Below are 21,409 nucleotides of genomic sequence, written 5' to 3' on the forward strand. Positions count from 1 at the left end.
CAATCTCAAAATAATACCTGCTGCGGCATAAACATTTGATGGTCTCCAAACCATGTGAATCTTGTTTCATACATATGAACTAGCTCAAACTTCGTATAAATCTACATTCATTCTGTTGAAGGGAGTTATGGAACCGAAATGTTTTCTTTTTGCTTTGTTTGTTAAAAGTGTTCATGAAAAAAAAAAGAATTTTCAGCAAATTTTTGGCACATATCGTCATCTAGATATCTTTTTTTATACTGGTATTAATCTGTTAACAATTGTTCGTTTAACGTATAGAATCGCCTTTTGATTTTTTTATTCTATATATAAAAGGTTAATATGTGTTACTTTTTGCATTGCGTCATATTGAAGAAAATGAAAGTTTAATAAAAACATTATTTCGACGTTAAGTTATTAAAGCTCAGCACGGCCTAGTTGTATGCAAGGTTTTGTTAACATCTGTGACAAAGATTTGACTTTTAAACAGGTTGAAGTAGCTTTTTCAATACGAATTAAATGACATATGTTTTCTGAAATTGTAAAATGAGGACATTGACATGTTGTATTTAAATATATACGAATTAAATTGAAATTTTTAATCTATACACATCAGACACTTCCGAAAGTTAATACCCATGAGAAATTTTCCATTAAATGAAGTTTAAGATGTTATAGATTTAGCTTTCCACACGGAATAGGGGATACTATTAAGGGACTGTTTGTTTTCTCAATATGATTCCCACTGTGGTCAACATAGACCTATGTGGCACCACAATTACCTTAACAGTGCACGAACTTGACCATTAGGGAATGACAGGGGTTTAGAATTATGGTAACTGGACTTCTATCGTCTGCAGTAACACTCATACTGAGACAGTCTCCGTTTGGAAGTGCATGATGTTTATATAAATTTGCAGACATATCCAGGATTATAAGTTATTGCCATGCTCTTTGGACGTTAAAAACAATCAGATAATGACAAATGCATTAATACATCAGAAGAGAGAAATATGCATGCTCTAAATAAATGAAACATCGATCAACTGAATTTCATTCAGTATTAAATTGCAGAACAATTTGCCAAATAACTAACAGTGATTGTCATGAAACAGAAGTTCCTTCATATATATTAGTTCCAAATGGAATAAATATTCTGAAATGTTATTTCAGAGTATTTGTACCTAATGGAGGAATAAAGGGTATAGAATATTTGCTCCAACAGGAACAAATAGAATGTCATTGTTTATAATAAAGTTTACAGGAGAACTTCGGTTTGACGGAACACATATACGTTGACATGATATACACAAAATCTTGAAATGTATGTAATACAAGGACAATGTATGTACCTGTGCCTTTGATCCAAAGGATTGAGTACATGAAATTCTATTTTTTTAATGTCTACATGAATACAAATGAAAAACGTACAATAAATTAATGGAATTAACACATTGGAAATAAAAATCACAATTTTGATTGTTTAAGTTAGTTTGAATTAAACATAATTGTTCTGAAGTGATATATTTGATTGGTCAGTTTAAATATATTGGAAGAACATCATTGTTCTGTTTGATTATATTTTATGGTCAATTGAAATATATTTGAAGAATACGATAGGTATGTCAAGTTTTGTTATATTTGAATTATTGGTTTAATTTTACATGATTTGTCCATTTAAAACTATTTGACATTTTTTTATATGTAATTGTTCAAAATAAAAACATGATTTTCACATGTTCGAGAAAAATGTACCAAAAGTCAAAATTGGGTTGGGTATGAGTACGATTCCGTTTAGTGTTTGAGTTATACAAAGGTTATTAGTTAAATCTGATATTTTTTTCGCCGATACAAAAAGAGACAGGTAGCCAGATTTAACCATTGTACCACATTACTTAATTATAAATTCCAAGATGTTTTTGTACGGCTTTAACACGTTTAGTCATTTCAGTCTTTATTTTTTCCATCTTTAAGTCTGTGGTTCTTGGATCTGTCATACAATTTTTCCATTGAGGAACTTTTGGGCACTCTCGGTAGTGATGCATCACCGTGTTGTGTTCTGAGAGTAGATACCTACAACAATGAAAAATTAAATATTGAGACAGTTTCGTTTTTTTTGTACTCTTGTTTTGCTATACAATGTTCGTACTTATCTAATTGTATTGATTACCTAGAGGGAACGCTCTCAACCCTACTCCTTTTTAAATCTAGATCAGTGAAAAGGTAATATTACATCAAAGAGCGAACAGTAAAATTCGGTACAGAAAAGGACACTTAAATCTTTGATACAAGTAAAAATAAAATGCTCCGCAGGGCGCAGCTTGATACGACCGCAGAGGTCGAACCCTGAACAGTTGGGGCAAGTATGGACACAACATTCAAGCTTGATACAGCTCTGAATTTGGATTGTGATTAAATATTTGACACAGCATAGGTTTCTGACACAGAAAGAATGTGGTCTAAGAACTTCATTTTTTTTAATTTACCTATTATGGTCCAATGTCCAAAATCAAAATACATGGCTAGATTCAGCATATCAAAGAACCCCATATATTCAATTTTTGTTGAAATCAAACAAAGTTTAATTTTGGACCCCAATTTGGACCAACTTGAAAACTGGGCCAAAAATCTAAAATCTAAATACATGTTTAGATTCAGCATATCAAAGAACCCCATATATTCAATTTTTGTTGAAATCAAACAAAGTTTAATTTTGGACCCCAACTTGGACAAACTTGAAAACTGGTCCCATAATCAAAAATCTAGACACAAGTTTAGATTCAGCATATCAAAGAACCCCAAAAATTCAATTTTTGTTAAAATCAAACTAAGTTTAATTTTGGACCCTTTGGACCTTAATGTAGACCAATTTAAAAAACGGGACCCAAAATTAAAAATCTAAATACACGGTTAGATTTGGCATATCAAAGAACCCCAATAATTAAATTTTTGATGAAATCAAACAAAGTTTAATTTTGGACCCTTTTGACCTCAATATGAACCAATTTGATAGCGGGCCCACAAATAAAAAATCTAAATACATGGTAAGATTCAGCATATCAAAGAACCCCATATATTCAATTTTTGTTGAAATCAAACAAAGTTTAATTTTGGACCCCAACTTGGACCAACTTGAAAACTGGGCCCATAATCAAAAATCTAAACACATGTTTAGATTCAGCATATCAAAGAACCCCAAGAATTCAATTTTTGTTAAAATCAAACTAAGTTTAATTTTGGACCCTTTGGACCTTAATCTAGACCAATTTAAAAACGGGACCCAAAATTAAAAATCTAAATACACGGTTAGATTTGGCATACCAAAGAACCCCAATAATTCAATTTTTGATGAAATCAAACAAAGTTTAATTTTGGACCCTTTTGACCTCAATATGAACCAATTTGATAGCGGGTCCACAAATAAAAAATCTAAATACATGGTTAGATTCAGCATATCAAAGAACCCCAAGAATTCAATTTTTGATGAAATCAAACAAAGTTTAATTTTGGACCCTTTTGACCTCAATGTAGACAAAGTTGATAACGGGGCCCAAAAATCAAAAATCTAAATACATGGTTAGATTCAGCATATCAAAGAACCCCATATATTCAATTTTTGTTGAAATCAAACAAAGTTTAATTTTGGACCCCGATTTGGACCAACTTGAAAACTGGGCCCATAATCAAAAATCTAAATACATGTTTAGATTCAGCATATCAAAGAACCCTAAAAATTCAATTTTTGTTAAAATCAAACTAAGTTTAATTTTGGACCCTTTTGACCTTAATGTAGACCAATTTGAAAACGGAACCAAAAATTAAGAATCTAAATACACGGTTAGATTCGGCATATCAAAGAACCCCAATAATTCAATTTCTGATGAAATCAAACAAAGTTAAATTTTGGACCCTTTGGACCTCAATGTGGACCAATTTAAAAACGGGGCCCAAAATCCAAAAACTTAATACACGGTTAGATTCAGCATATTAAAGAACCCCAAGAATTCAAGAATAAAACCCCATTGAAATTGATCAAGAAATAAGCAATTTATACGAAGTATCTTCTTTTGCACAATACTGTGCAATTGAATATTTCTTGCTATTGTGCAATACTGTACAATTGACAATTTCTTGCTATTGCGCAATATTGTGCTATTGGATATTTCTTGCTATTGCGCAATACTGTGCAATTGAAGATTTCTTGCTATTGCGCAATACTGTGCAATTGAAGATTTCTTGCAATTGTGCAATACTGTGCAGTTGAAAATTTCTTGCTATTGCACAATACTTATTATATAATAATTTACACATCCTGTTTGGTGTGTATCTCCTACCATATCATTATTATTTGCTTTTAAATATTAATCAGAAATAACCAACTTAAAATGGAAAATTTTAAAAGAAAAAAAAAAGGAAAAAAAGAAAAAAAAAAGAAAAAAAAAAAATCCCCCCCCCCAAATTTTTTGAACCCCCTTATGATTCATCACCCCCAAACTCAATCCCAGCCTTCCCTTTGTGGTATGGTACCTTGCAGTACAATTTCAGAGAGATCCATACACTTGAACACAAGTTATTGTCTGGAAACTAGAAAAATGCTTATTTTTGGCCCCTTTTTGGCCCCCAATTCCTAAACGTTTCGGGCAATTACCCCCAAACTCAATTTCAGCTTTCCCTTTGTGATATGGAACCTTGTAGTACAATTTCAGAAATATCCAAACACTTACACACAAGTTATTGTCATGAAACTAGAAAAATGCTTGTTTTTTGCCCCTTTTTTGGCCCCTAATTCCTAAAATTTTGAGGCAATTACCCCCAAAATCAATTACAGCCTTTCCTTTGTGATATGGAACCTTGTGGTACAATGTCAGAGAGATCCATACACTTACACACAAGTTATTGTCTGGAAGTTACAAAAATGCTTATTTTTGGCCCCTTTTTGGCTCCTTAACTGTTGGTACCATAACCCCCAAAATCAATCCCAACCTTCCTTTCGTGGTATTGAACCTTATGGTAAAATTTCATGGAGATCCATTCACTTAAACTAAAGTTAGAGTGCGAAAACCAATGTGTCTTCGGACGACGCCGGACGACGCCAGACGACGACGACGACGACGACGACGACGACGACGTCATACCAATATACGACCAAAAAATTTTCAATTTTTGCGGTCGTATAAAAAGATTACAAAAACAGAAGTCAAAGCAAAACAATTAAATATTGTACCAAATAATTCTACCAATTACATGCAGTACCGACAGCAAGCTCTAAGTACTTCTAATCTTCTGGTATGCCACTATGCCTCTATACACTCTTAAAATCGGTTGATGCATGCTTCAAAATATATTTCACACAACACCGACATAAATATAATACAATCAGATCATACCTTTTGTATCGAATTTTAGGTGTAAATGTGTGAGTTGTTACTTCAGATACCCTATTGGGAATGTAAATATTTTTAAAACATTCTACTCGAGGCTCTGTCCTCTGTACGTATTTAGTAAGATATAGGTCACCACTTCCAGTATCACCCCAATCCAGAATAAAGAAGGAGACATTAAATGTAAATCCAGCTGCATTGGAGTATTTTGGCATCAGTTCTTTCTGGAAAAAAAAACAACATATAATATGTAAAACTTTTATAAAGCTGCAATATTTTGAAAGTAAGTAGCAACACAGAAAAGTGTTTGTGAAATGTAAAACAATGGCAAATTAAATCTTTTCAGGTTAAGTATTGAAAATCTTAGAACCATGCATGTTCCTTGAAGCGTTTGTAAACCAAGTACAAAGTAATAATACTAATAAAGAATAAAATTCGTTTTAATTGAGTTAAGTATTTCGTGTTTATCCTTTTAAGCTTTATTAATGTAGTCGAACTAATTTCTAATTCTTTCAAATAAATAAAGTCGAAATTTTAAACCTTTGTTTACTATAGTAAATTAATATTCCACGTGACGCGAAGCACTAATGCAAGAGGTATCTCTCTTAATCCAGGTCTACCTGCTAAAATATGGAAGTTAAGTATGGTATGGCTTTTATATCAAGATAATAAATTCTTGAATTCGTAACCAATTTAATAAAAGGCTCCTAAGATCCTGAATCGCACACATGTTAAATCTTGAAAATTTTACCAGTTTCAAAATCCGGCTTTTGATTAAAAACTCAGTGGAACAATCATTGAGTAGGCGAGAATAGCTATGCTCAACACAATGAGTTGTGTACTGCTTCCGCCCTTATTACATACATTTAGAATATCTTTATAACTCCATAATTGATCATGCACTATGTACTCATCGAAGTCCACCACACCAACATAATCGTAGCCTTGTAATTTTTCTTGGCAGCTGTAAACACCGACTTGTTTGTCATGTGAGCATTGAGGTAGTGAAAAGCGGTATTCCTCAAAACCCCTGTCTTGAAAACCTAGAAAAAGAACAGATGTCATGCAGTATTTAAATCTACGCAAAGGAACAAATCTCTAAACACATTTGACAAATACACCTGGCATCTCCTTTATTCATTTTTAGCATATATTTGTACCTTTATACCTTAATGTTATATTTATATATGAAGGTAAAAAAAAATCAGAAGCAAGTGCATGTGAAAGAAAAATGTAACATAAAATAGTTAAACTCACAATTTACATACATTAGACGAAGGACTGACACGCGATACCGTTAATTCTGACTGAATATTTTTACTCTCTCTTATGAATTAAATTATTTCTGTCGGGTACAAGTAAATTAATACTCTCGACGTTATTACCACCTAACGTACACGGCGAGAGTGACCCATAAATTGATGCTTTAATTTTACCATGTTTCCATGGTTACACCTATAATGTTCACTTTTACACTCGTTGGTTGTATTGTTGAACTATGTAATAAAGTACCGTTTTAGACTCATACTTTCTAAGTTGTATAATGTGATAGTTTAACAAATTAAATTACTTCTAACAAGTAAATGTATAATAATTACTTATCGGTCTGACAGCATCATAAACGTACATTTATTTCGTATTTTATATATGATGACCGATATGATATTACCACCATACACATCATGCAGAGTGAAAAATGTGAATACAACTAATCGTGTTATAAAGATTAAGGCAAAGTAAACGCTTAATAATAAATGTACCAATATTGACTAACAGCACTTATCCAACAATATGTGATCCTATAACAACATATTCTTCGATCGGGTCTCCAATACCCATACTGTCAGACCATCCGTATATATATATCATTTGTTCTCCCCTTCCTGACGTGTTCTCAATTTTATAACTCATTCAAGCCAATAGAATCTTAGCCATACCAAGAAGCAACCAATCAGAACTAACTAACATGGCGTGAACATCGTCTGGAACTAATTGCTTCGCAACGTGACGCGAAGCACTAATGCAAGAGGTATCTCTCTTAATCCAGGTCTACCTGCTAAAATATGGAAGTTAAGTATGGTATGGCTTTTATATCAAGATAATAAGTTCTTGAATTCGCAACCAATTTAAAAAAAGGCTCCTAAGATCCTGAATCGCACACATGTCAAACTAGAGGCCCCAAGGAGCATGTGTCGCTCACCTGATATTTTTGTTTACAATTGATGCATGAAACCATGCAACAATAATACTTTTTTTAAAGGAATCTGTGTGGATCAAAATCTAATCTATCGTTTGATTTTAACTGCTGTCAACCCATTTATCATTTTAAGTTTTCATGATTAAAACACACATTTCAAGTATGCCGTACTGCTGTTTCATGAACACAATATTTTTTTAATATCATTTCTGGTAAAGGATCATCAAAGAAACTTTAATTGATTTTGCCATGTTTATTATAAGTTTTTCAATTGGTTGTTACAGCAAAATATTACAAAAATTTACGAAAAATAGTTAAAAATTGACTATAAAGGGCAATAACTCCTTAAGGGGTCAATTGACAATTTTGGTCATGTTGACTTATTTGTAGATCTTACTTTGCTGAACATTATTGCTGTTTAATGTTTATCTCTATCTATAATAATATTCAAGATAATAACCAAAAAACTGCAAAATTTCCTTAAAACTACTAATTCAGGGGCAGCAACCCAACAACCGGTTGTCTGATTCGTCTGAAAATTTCAGGGCTGATAGATCTAAACCTGATGAACATTTTTACCACTGTCGTATTTGCTCTAAATACTTTAGTTTCAGAGATATAAGCCAATAAACTGCTTCGCCGAGCGCAGCTGGATACGACCGCAGAGGTCGAACCCTGAACAGTTGGGGCAAAAATGGACACAATATTCAAGCTTGATACAGGTCTGAATTTGGATTGTAATTAAATATTTGACACATTATGGGTTTCTGACACAGAATAAATGTAGTCGAAGAACTTGAAATTGGTTATATGATTTGAATTTGTATTCAATTGAAGATTTCTTGCTGTTATGCAATATACTGTGCTGTAGCGCAATACTTAGTAAATATGTTTTCAAACTATATACAAAGAATTAGCAAAATAAATTGTGACCCCCAATTTTTATTTTGGAAAATTGATAATTTCTTAAATCTTAAGGGAAAAAAAATGATCCCCCCCCCCCTTTTCCAAAAAAAATATTTGAAGAAATTTTCTTTTGTAAAATGTGGTACAATTTAAGAGACATCCATAAAATTACTAATTCAGGGGCAGCAACCCAACAACGGGTTGTCTGATTCGTCTGAAAATTTCAGGGCAGATAGATCTACACCTGATGAACATTTTTACCCCATGTCAGATTTACTCTAAATGCTTTAGTTTCAGAGATATAAGCCAAAAACTGCATTTTACCCCTATGTTCTATTTTTAGCCATGGCGGCCATGTTGGTTGGCAAGCGGGGTCGTCGGACACATTTTTTTAACTAGATACCCCAATAATGATTGTGGCCACTTTTGGTTAAATTTGGCCCAGTAGTTTCAGAGGAGAAGATTTTTGTAAAAGTTAACGGACGACGGATGCCAAGTGATGAGAAAAGCTCACTTGGCCTTTCAGACCAGGTGAGCTAAAAAGTATCTTACATTACTGATCATCTTTGCTGTTTAAAGTTTAGTATCTATCTATTATGAATTTCGAGACAAAAATGAAACTTGAAAGTAACTCAAACATTGTCATTTAAGGGAAATAACTCTTATAAGGAGCCATCTGATAATTTTGGCGAAAAAGGAAGAAGGTAAACGTTGACATTCTGAGAATTTTCCCTCCGGTCACATGTGGTTTTCAAGATATAAGACAACTGATGCATTTTACCCTATGTTTTAGTTTAAGCTATGGTGGCCATGCTAGTTGATAAGCAGAAACAAAAACCGCGAATTTTATACGACATACACTAAGGATTGTTCAGTTTAAGTTTGGTTGATATTGATCCGGTGGTTTCAGAGGAAAAGATATTTGAAAAAGTTTACGACGACGACCGACCAACGGACGCTAAGTGATGTCAATAGCTTACATGACCCATTACTTGACTAGCGAATTTCATGTTTTATTTTTTACTTTCAGTTTTGTTTAGAAATGAACTCTCGATGTGGTGAACATAGACATTTTCTGTCAAATGGTGAAAAGGGAAAAACTGGGACAGGCGTTAAATGAATAGGTTTTCGGGATATGATACTACATATTTTTATATGATGGCCAGAGAGCTATCAGTTAAAATGTTACAAATTTATACTTTTTTGTGTTATATTGATACCCGCTGCCGTCCCTTCTCCTTCAAACACTCCGTTATTCCGAAATCGAGCAGTTTTCAAAAATTCTTTGGTTTATAAGTTGTAGATTGAGATTTTGTTTTGTTAAAAGTTAATTACTTTACACGGAATTAAGGCCCATTGGCTGTCATGAAAAGTTTTTTTTCGTTCTCCGCACTTGCTCCTCATTTTCCTTCGGTTGTTTATATGCCCCACGCGCGACATATAAATAACTGAACGAAAATGAGCTAGTGCCAGGAACTAATTTTAATTAGATTGATATTCAGGACGAATCTTGTAAAACTTGAGCTGATCTTTTTTCAACCATTGTGTAACGGGGAGTTAAAGACCGAGCTCGCTTTCGCATCAGATGACTTTCTTTTTACCTATTACGGAGTCCTGTCAAACGGAACAGAGCAAGCACTAATATTCAACTTCAAAGAAAGGATAAACTGATGCATCCGTTCATGAAACAACACCAAAAAACGGGTCCTTGAAAAGAAAAGGGACCGAGCTTTTATTGCTGTTTTTCATCTAAAGTTAAAGCGAGGCCTTCAATATGAAGCAGATAAACTTACCGATTACTTTGCCTGGAAGTGGCAATGGAAAATCATCAATTTCTCCAAATTGAAGTTTTTGATAATACAAAAGCACCTTGTATGCATCTTCATTAAGATACTGGACCATAGTAAGAACTTTGTCGACACCCATCAAACGATGATATTCAAACCATTCAATTAGTCGTTGTGGTGACAAAGTTCCATACGCAATCTTTGCACAAAGAGCTAGTTTTCCCTTTTCCCGGCTCGGATAAAACACTGGAATTGTTGTCATAAATATAGAACACGGTGACCCACGTTCGACCATTCCAACATGTGTTGCGTTCATAATGCATTTGGGAACATGGCACTGGTACTGACGTGCAATCAAAGGAGAATATCCAAAATTATTCTTGATGTAGGCTTCCTTCATTACAAAATTATCCATTGTTTTCTTGTTGAAAATACAGCAATCAAATTTCTTGTTCTGAGATCCATCCCACAGATTTATCGTAATACTTGTAAAATTCCCCCATCTCTCATCTGGATTGGCTACTGCAGAGTACAAATAAATTTCACCACGAGGTAATCTTGTTATAAAACAAAATCCTGTGACGATATTCTGAAATGTAAAGAAATAGAGGTAACTTTTTGTCAATTTTTAAAAACTAATGAAAAAACATTCCCTATGATATCCACTCCCGGGAACTTCAGTCCACCCGGAATCACTGTATGGCATACACTGATACTCCAATTTTTAAAATCTACTTTCTGATTTAAAAAAAAACAAAAGTTTATACATGTAAAAAGGAAATAAAGTTTCGTCAAAGTAATTACAATGTGGTATAATTATGCTGACAGTGAATAGAAAATTCCTAAAACTCCGTATTCAGGCAAATGGAAACAGACAACATTTGATAATAAGCTGCAGTTAGGAAGTCACGAGTTTGCCAAAAATGTGAAAAGTTAATTATTCCAACCGTAAATCGACTCACTTTTTGCTAAATTTTGTAAAAAATAAAAATGTTTATAGTTATGCTGATACGCAATTGGAAATCGGAAGAACTCTCTGAACCGAATTTAAATCGGTTGTTGACTCATTACATGCAGCAGTATTTTAATAATAGTTACTGTAGCTTCCAAACATGAGGGGAATAAGAGCCTGAATTGCTCAACTGCCAGAAATTATAATAATAGTAAAAAACTCAAAAGTTATTTAAAAATCGTCTTTTTAGGGCAATTACTGCTTTTAAGGATCAGCCAATTGTTCTGCCATATTGGCATTCTTATAGACCATTTTGCTGTTAACAGTTTCGTCTGGTTTTTTTTTCTCTCTGATCAACAATAAATGCTTTCTTATAACCACTAAATCAAAGTTCTGTAGGTATCAACTGAAAAATTCGCTTGCATGTATTATACTAATCTGGAATTAAGGATAAAGCTGCTCTATTTTTGTTTTTTACATCAACTGTTTACTTATTTTTTATCATCTCTGATTGTTCTCTGCGTGTAACATAACCATGAGCGATGCAAATATATATCAACTAAAATAATTAACATGTTTTTAGTTCATGAACTGTGCAGCAAATTGACCGTTCAATTATATGTAGCGTTCTAGGGTTCACGATTGCTTTTCTTTGTTTTTTTGGGTTTTTTTTAAAGAAAGCAATTTGTTTACTTTTAATTGTATAATAATGGGTTTTAGTGGAGTGACCAGGCCAACAAATTTTTACTTTAATTAACCGCCCTACCTACATTATGATTTTTCGTTTAGAGAAATGTTTAAACTTTAATTTTTGCCTGGTCGTAGAATCGAAAAAAGGTGCATTTTTTTTAAATTTGAGGTCAAAGTTTGGTAGTTGAGATTGTCATTAGTGTTAAAAAATTTCACAAGGGGTTATTAAAAGTCAGAAAATAATATCTGGATTGTGAAAAAGGCAAAAAATTACTCCTTTAATGAAAGAATAAACAATAGCAGTTCAAATTCAAGTCAATGTGAAAAAAAAAATGTAATCACCAATTTTTAGGGAATTCAGATGGGCAACAAGAAAAAGGAAAAAACGGACTGCTTTCAATTGAAATTTGTACATTTAAAGATATATTTTTGAACTTTGCACTATCTTACAAAAGAATCGAGGTTAATTTTGTTTCTGTTTATTTATATACCGGTTTCCAGCGGCAAATATTTCACTAGGTAACTAAATAAAATGGTTTAAATGAAGTACTGATAGGTTAGCATATATTTTTCTGTCATAAACATTGCGATTGTATTGGTAGTAATATTGATATCACTGCGGGGCAACCTACTATAGACCCCTCAGAAAGAATTGCTGCAAGGGTCCTTTAACACGCAAAGTGCACAACATTTTCAAAACTCCGGGCTTCTCATTGTTCATTAGTGGGTTTAAACATTCGCATAGTCAAAGGGGTATCAACCCTTCACGAGTTCTACTGTAATATATTTGTACGAAATAATTTTTTCCAATATTTCTGGCTTTACATATTTAGCTCAGATATCGTTTTCATCGTCGTCTGCTTGGTGAGTAATGTGATTCCTTCATCCCGCAGACCCTCCACCCGATAAAATTCTTGTACAAGCCAAATTATGTGTGTTGTAAAAATAAGGTCTTGAAGGAAATCTGATGACATAGGTCCCTCGAAGAAAACCGGTATGTGTTCTCAATTCTTCAAACAAATGTATGGTCTTTAAAAACAATAAAGAAATCTTTAATGCCTTCAGTGCTTTCGGATGAGACAAAAATCAATTATGACAGTCAAGAAACGCCTTTCATACGTTTGGTTCAATACTTTTTATACAGTTAATGTATTTGCATCAATTGAAAAATGTTTTAAATAAAGGAACCATGAAAGCTTCATAGGGTAGTGTTAATTCTGGATCACCACGATTAATATGTTCGCAAATAAGAATGTGTTACTGTATTTCGAGCATAACTTCCAGAGTCAACACATACGTCGTAAAGCCAAGCTGGTGCAAATAACGTACCAACTGTTGCTATATAAAGAGTAAAGCCCATGAAATCTTCCTATAATATGGGAGTAAAAATGTCTGCCATAGACAATTTATCATGTTGGCCAATAACATACAATTGCTGGTTAAACGTTTGCACAGCATTTGGCTGAACTAAACATTGTTTCATAGTGGTATAGTACAATAAACTGTTGTCATGTTGCTAAGTTTGGTGTCTATGACCGGAGCGTAGGCTAGAAACGTATCTTCAAATTTGAATAATGGTAGCCTTTTGTAAGAGCAATCCGAATTATGACCATTTTTTCAGTATTTTCTGCAGAAATGTGAACTGGTTCTAAGTTTTGTCTTGAAATAAGTCAGATGTATCTATTTTTCCCTTAAATCTTAACTCAATCTCTCCATAAGTATAGTTAAAACAAAGTCAATATACTTTTTGTTAGCTTGTCGATTGGTAAGCATGCCATAAGTTTGGTATTGTAACCATCAAACGTCAAAGATTTCTCTAGTTCAAGTTTAACCTTAAAACAACTTAGTACGATAGTGTTTGATGTGTCTTTTTTTACTGAAAGACAGCCATAGGTATGGAGTGAAAGTCTTTGTTACCATCAATTGTCTCAGCATTGATGTCAATATTATAAGCTCCCTTCTATATTATATGACCACATTCTTCAACAGCAATACTGTTAGGTAAATATGACATATTTAGATTCTGCCTATTTCAAATTTTCTAAGCTAGTGAGATATCTTCGTACTTCCGAGTATGAAGCAGCAAAGTCATGGGAATTTAGATTGTCAATCATATTATTTTTATCTACACTCTTGGTGTAGTTGTAATGCCAACTCAAGAAGAAATTGGGTAAAAAAAACAGTTGCTTAATGTAACTATAATTTCTGCTATTGCCAAGACTTTGCACATCTTGTCGGCTGCAAGTTCTGAAGCATTACCCTCATCACTGTAAACTTAAGCATCAATTATTCACAACAAAAACTTCTTAAGTAAGCAGGGAGTGTGTTGTGTGGAATATGACGTGGAAATTTCAGATGGTGTTGGGTAAGTCCCATTTGACATATTTAAGGACTGCATTCAACTATAGGAACTATAGAAGCGGCTGCATGTAATCTTTGGTCTTCTTTTATAGTTATTGTCTCAATTTCAGTTTCAATTTCTGACAGTATTTATCCAGATTTTAAATGGCTACCTGCTTGAATGGGTTCAGAAATTGAGATTTAACTACTGAATCCTACTTTTGATTCTATCTGCCTTTTCTGTTTCCGTATAACGGTTGATTTTCCATAATGTTTTTCTAACCTACACTGTATTTTGGCTGAAGCGTGCGTTATTTTCAATTCGTGAAGTAGGAAGCACCAGTATTTTTCAAAAAGAAAAGACATGATAAAGAGTGTTTGTGTACAATCTCGTAAAACATCCAACTCATCGTTTAATTCTTCTTTCTTTGGAAAAATCATAATCAAGCAAGCCCTGCAGTTAAGGGGCTTGGTTTTAAGTTCTTGTGAAAAAGGAGTGATTTTATTTCTCGTTTTTGTCCAATAATTCATTATTTTTTGGGAGTCCTTCGACAGTTTCAGTATAACGTAGATGTTTCAAGTTCGCGTTTGTACGATTTATGCTTGCAGAAAATACTAGCAGTCCATTCAAAAGGGATGGACAATGATCTGGTCATAACAGACTAGGAACAACATGGTTGATCATCGGCATGGAAAGTATCTGTATTGATCATGCCGTGTATTCTTTTCTAAATTTACCATACAAGTGTATGAATTGTTACAAGATTTGTGATAATGATATCTTTATATATTATTATTGTGTATATTTTAACTAATTTGGTTCGTTCAGAAAGAGTCACATGTTCAACTATATTTTCAAAGGTAGACTGAAAACAGCAGATAGAAAAGTGATATTATACGATTTTTTTTAGAAAAGTGATATCGCAGTTATTTTTAGAATATCTGACACAATCGAAACAACCAATCAAATGAATTAGTGCTCTACTTCTGGCTTATTGACAATAATAATATAACACTTGTAGACTTTGTATGTGTTCGATACGAGGATATATCTACCTAAAAAAGTATATCGACCACTGACTTTGTCCTCAGTCCATATAATTCTTTCAGGTCGATATATCCTCGTATTGACCTCTTACAAAGGCTATAATTGTATTATATCAACATCATCAGGTGAACTATACTAACTTCATAGAGTCGGTGGTACACATAGTCTGTCGGTCTTGTGTTCACAGCATTATAAAGGGTTAGAAAAAATCTATTTTTTAAATAATTGAAAAAAACACGATCAAATATCTTTTTGACTAAAAATTATCGTTCAAAAGCTTTAAAAAATGTTCATTAAACCTGTGATACAAAAATATCAATACTATCATATTTCATTGATACAAACACGAGCAATGGTCTGATGCAGTAATTTTTTTTTTCAATAGTTAAAAATAGATTTTTCACGGACTTATAATGTCTATTAAAAATATGTCAAAAAAAAAACGTGAATTTATTTTAAAAATTGAGCCGGAGTGGTCTGATAACTTTACAAAATGAAGTTTTGTTACTTTTTATCTCGAAAAATTTGGAAGATATTAATGTAATGTAAATTTACAGATGTTGTAACCACTCCGTTGAAATAAAACAGAGTGCATATTTTCAAAACTAAGTGAAAACGAACATAATAAGACTAAATAGAGGGAATTATAGTTTTACAATATGAATAAGCACTTAAAATCTTCATAAAATGCCAAATCAAGACTGAGGATTATAAAAGAAACAAGAGTAAAATATTTTGTCGAGTTGCATTTTGAATGAAAAAATCAACATGTCTTTTTCTTTCCGTTTTGAAAACTCAGGGCACCACACGAAATGACTACGACCGGCCAAAAAGTAAGATTAAGATATTGGCTTTGCAAAGAAAAAAATTTTAGCCTGCAGTTATGACGTTCCATTAAAGTCGTGAAATAAGCACCCGTTTCTTGATTTGTCACTCCACTATTTGTACTGTTTGTCATGAATGTTACCATTTAGCAAATCAGAGTCAACAGAACAACATAGTTTTCATTAATTTTTCATAGAGTTTGGCTAAGAGTGAAAGGACAGTAAGACTATGAAATAAAAAAGAAACAGTTTCTGGAATTATTCGATATCATAAGTATATATAAGTTTCTGGAGGACAAAAATCGATATTTACATTAATATCAGGTTTATTACACATTTGTTACTATTGATATTTGTTCTAAAATTATACCCTTAGAATGTGTACCGTTAATAAGTATTGAATTTCAATATCTGGGGACAAAGAAAGAAGATACAATGCAGATAATTAAGTTCCAGCGTATTGTCATGGAAACCAGTTGAAAATGTTTTATTTTATTTTTGTTTTAAGAGACAAACGGTTTTCAAATTGAATCCCTTTATTACTCAAGCATAGCAAAATCAAGTAATTAAATTGTCAACTAGATACATTTATTTTTCTGAAATACAAAAAAAATGAAACAGAATAAAGATATACATCCTAAATAATTTCAAATTCTAGAATTAGCTTTAAAACTGATCCTGAAATGTTCTAGTCATTAAAAGGTCGAAACCGAGGCAACGCTACAGTAGTATTTGTAGTCAAGTAATAGCAAAATATAGACGAGTGCTAACATGAATCTCTGTAGGTTCGTGAACATTCTGAAAACAAAACCTGTTTGTGGAACGGGAATGAAAGGAAATGATGAGAAGTCTGACGACTGCGTTCAAATTGTCCTTTTATACGAACAGAGATCTTTCTTGATCAGTCCAGAGGGGTTACTTTGCCAATGGCAGTATTATATTGACATAAAATAAAATATAGCATTGAACGTGTTAATGATCAACACGATAATTTGATATCTAACCAGCTAGGAGGTTATATTGTATACGAAATTAACTGTCCCATTAAATAGAATATAACAATAGAAACGAGATTGCTTGATGTAGCAACTAGTCCACAGGTCACCATTCGTTGTTTTTAAACCACCCATTTGTTAATAGTTCAAGTAACTTTTGTTGTATTCTCCTTATATACCGATATATACTAAAGTCCCTATTGACAAGGTATTGTTTTTAGTGATCGAAAGGAAGTCTAGCACCTGATTATTAGGCATGCTGTTAGCCTATTATATTTATGAGATTTTTCAATTTCAATACTTAATGGATAATAACAGAGATTATCCTGAGGAGTTTCTTTATGGAATAAAGTAGACGAATCAAATATTGCAACGATATTGTGATACCTCCTTGTCCACTGTGTGTTTATTTTTGTCTTTTTGAAAAGGTCAGGTAAAAATTTACATTTCATCCTAAACATATGATTAATTCAAGTTCTCAGATCTATGCATCTTTTAAAAGTAAACGTGCATTTCTGGGAAAATGTAGTAAACTTATTCATTTTAATGTAAATAAAGTATGACTTTAATTTTGTAACGTGTTTAAATTTTTGGGAAAATTTATACTTGATCTATTTGTTGTTCAAACTTATCCAAAATACATTAATTTATTAACAATATTAACTGTTAAAGTTGCAAGTCAGAATGCAGTTGGAATTTGAAATTGCACACACAAATTTAATGGTTTTCTTTCTGTTCTTAAATATTTTTAGAACTGTAAACACCGCATTAGCAAAAATTGTCAATTGGGCATTGTCATTAAATGAAAGAGTGGTTCTACTTACTAGAACCCTTTTACAAAGATAAGTGATTCATTCTGGTTAAAATATATTTATTATGTGACAATGGGGAAATATATTAGCATTATTATTTTAAGAGGTAAATAGGCCTCTAATACTATGTTTTACAAAACCAAATGAGATATGGAAGTATTATTTTCTTTTGTTGGGACAATTCAATATACATGCAGTATGTGATATTGTTCATTTATATCCCTGTGCTTTAAACATATACATTATATAGCCAAAATATGTTAGATCTGCAAATTTGTGGTAGTATTTTTTTCCTCGTCTCATCTATACATGTCATTACACATTAGGTACTGTGTTATAAGTATAGGAAATCACTAGACTAACGAAAGCTTTCAACTATAAAAAAAACAATGAGATGTGGTATGATTGAAAAAATGAGACAACTATCCACCAGAAACCATAGGACGTAGATGTTAGCAACTATGGGTCACCGTACTGGCTTCGACGATAAGCCAATATCAAATACAACTATTTAAAATAATGAGATGTGGTATGATTGAAAAAATGAGACAACTATACACCAGAAACCATAGGACGTAGATGTTCGAAACTATTGGGTCACCATACTGGCTTCGACGATATGCAAAACCCGTATTGTATTGCAAAAAATCCTAGTTTGATGGGTGATCTAGGACACAGTGCGGAGTTGCCAAAGAAGCACGATTTACTTTATAACCTACATGCCAACTGCTTAGAAGATAAGAAGCAAACACAAAATTTCAAATATTTGGTAATACTCGGACTAGAATTGAACCCTCAACATTCAGAAATTGGGGCGAGCATGCTACCCCAGAAATGATTTGAATCATTGGAATATAATTCATAAATACAACACTGCACGGTGAACTTGGTTTCTCATATTTAATATCAACAATTGCTTTCTGTTAATTGTTTAAGAATTGAATGCTTCCTTTTGTTATTTTATTGGGGTGTAAAAGCGTTGACCGAATGTGCGCACTATCAACGCTTGTACAATCCTATGAAATTACAAAAAGAAGAATTCAATTCTTATTATTACATTTTTATGTTACAACCGTGAAATAACGAGTTATATCACACTTTTTTAATGTTTTCCTATGCATTGTTGTGACATTGTCACGGGAAGCACGTGTTGTCAGAAATGTTAAATTTTATTTGGAAATAAAATCTAAGTTTGGAATGTCTATCGATTGTTGTCAGCCAATCAAAAGTATGGATTCTTATGAAGCATACATGTAATGTAATTACCGCTACTATGTTGTGATGTAATATGTAAGAATTCGGAGATAGTCTTGCGTAACGTGATACCTTTCAGTTTATGATATGCATGAGCTTTAATAATTATGTAATGTGGTTTCTGCTTACGTAATAATTTGCTTTTTTCTTTGTTTCCTGTACAAATGTACTTGTCTACTGGGTTTTGAATTGTGCAAAGAAAAAAATCGAATAAGTTCATGTATTTTTTCGCTCTCCATTATTTTATGATATTACCTCTGAACATTCATTATTATGTTAGAAGAAACTTTTTTCATGTGATTATACAAATTATATGTCGCCGACACACGTTACTAGTGCAGTACCCTTTATAAAAATTAATTACGTGTAAACTGATGATGATCATGATGATAGGTCATTTTCCTCCTCGATTTTTTGAACAGATATATCATGTTAAGGAGGGGTATTTGCGAAAAATACCAGTCGAGAGAATGTTAAATTTCGCGAGCCGTAAGGCGAGGGAAATTCATTCTCAAGACTGGTATTTTTCGCAAATACCCCTCAAGAACATGCTATATCTGTTTAATTACACCGCATGTTAACGTTCAAAAACGCATTGATGATCGTGACGTTACAAGCGTCCAGTCGGATAGAGTATTTTTGGCAAATACCATGGCAGAGAGGGTAAAAAAGGCATATCCTTTTTGCATATACCCCGGCGGCGTTAAAAAATGAACGATATTCATTTGATAACAGTAAATTGGCGAAAAATACACTGGATATCAACCAATCAAAACCCAGGATTCTTACATAAGGTGTAATTATACTATCTATCATCGGCCTTAAGTGGTGATTAACATGATCAGTATACATAATTCCATACATAAAATAAAAGTTTCTTGCATACAAATTTATAGGAATGATTACATTACATGTATGTTTCATTATAACACGTTATTTTTAATGCTAACAGCAATCTCGCGTCATTCTGAAATTAACCTTCATTTCCAAAATGAAATGTAACATTCATGATGACACGAGCTCCCACAATAAAGTGCACAGGTAAATAAAAGAAAAACTTGATAGAAATCGTGTTTTCATGATCCTAGCAAACAAATGTAATTATAAGTATTGAATGCTTCTTTTAGTAATTTTATAGGGTTGTAAAAGCATTGACAGTGCGCACATTTTTAGAATGAAGCGCGGAAGCGCTTTCATACAACATGTACTTCGGTCAACGCTTTTACACCCCTATAAATTTACAAAAAGAAGCATTCAATTCTTAAATGAAGTTTGTACCAAATATTTATAAAGAAAAATGTATGAGCTTGATGATTTTGACATTCAATGTTCAAAAGTTATTCCCCTTAGTTACTAAATTTTTTATTTATTTTTGCTTTTCAGGTTTTAATAAAAGTTTATACCGTTTGACAAAATATTTTTTAGATTTTATCACAATATTATGAAACATAGAATACAGGTCACAATAAATTTTATATTTGGGTTTTGCATTTTCTTTAAAGAGTTTTTTTTCTGCAAGCGAGGATATCTGATTGATTGACTTTTGTTTGTTGAACGTCGAGTGTTAAATATTTCATGCATGTTCAGGACAATGGATCACTAGATCACCTAATATAAAAAAAAGAAGATGTGGTATGATTGCCAATGAGACAACTCTCCACAAGAGACCAAACGACACAGAAATTAACAACTATAGGTCACCGTACGGCCTTCAACAATGAGCAAAGCCCATACCGCACAGTCAGCTATAAAAGGCCCCGAAATGACAATGTAAAACAATTCAAACGAGAAAACTAACGGCCTAATTTATGTACAAAAAATGAACGAAAAACAAATATGTAACACATAAACAAACGACAACCACTGAATTACAGGCTCCTGACTTGGGACAGGCACATACATACAGAATGTGGCGGGGTTAAACATGTTAGCGGGATCCCAACCCTCCCCCTAACCTGGGACAGTGGTGTAACAGTACAACATAAGAACGAACTATAAAAATCAGTTGAAAGAGGCTTAACTCATCAGATGGATAAAAATACAAATACTACAAATACAAGTGGACGTGGCCGGGTACTTGTACATCCAAACAACAAAAAGACACTAAGTACAGATCTGAGAGTACTCGCAGTTATTGACAGCTAGTTCAAAGCCACTAACAACTAATAAAAAAAAATCATGCATCTAAGACTAAATTATCAATCCGTACACATCCAACATCCAATGGATTTAGTGTAAAGACGT

At 32.8% G+C, this 21,409-nt stretch overlaps 1 protein-coding gene across 3 annotated transcripts in view; it reads right to left on the minus strand.

Annotated features, from left to right (window-relative positions):
• Positions 1-1,357: 1,357 nt before the first annotated feature.
• Positions 1,358-21,409, minus strand: part of LOC127728097 (uncharacterized) — a 33,757-nt gene continuing 13,705 nt past the window's right edge. For all 3 annotated transcript variants that reach the window (XM_052235324.1, XM_052235322.1, XM_052235323.1), the window contains exons 3-6: positions 10,257-10,839; positions 6,225-6,403; positions 5,367-5,584; positions 1,358-2,052 (exon numbers count right to left, since the gene is read on the minus strand). In XM_052235324.1, the coding sequence (XP_052091284.1) occupies positions 1,875-2,052; positions 5,367-5,584; positions 6,225-6,403; positions 10,257-10,839 (1,158 nt within the window). In that variant the 3' untranslated portion in view covers positions 1,358-1,874. The remainder of the gene's footprint in view (positions 2,053-5,366; positions 5,585-6,224; positions 6,404-10,256; positions 10,840-21,409) is intronic.

The sequence above is a fragment of the Mytilus californianus genome, unplaced genomic scaffold, assembly GCF_021869535.1.
Source record: "Mytilus californianus isolate M0D057914Y unplaced genomic scaffold, xbMytCali1.0.p SCAF_2, whole genome shotgun sequence".
Lineage (NCBI taxonomy): Eukaryota > Metazoa > Mollusca > Bivalvia > Mytilida > Mytilidae > Mytilus > Mytilus californianus.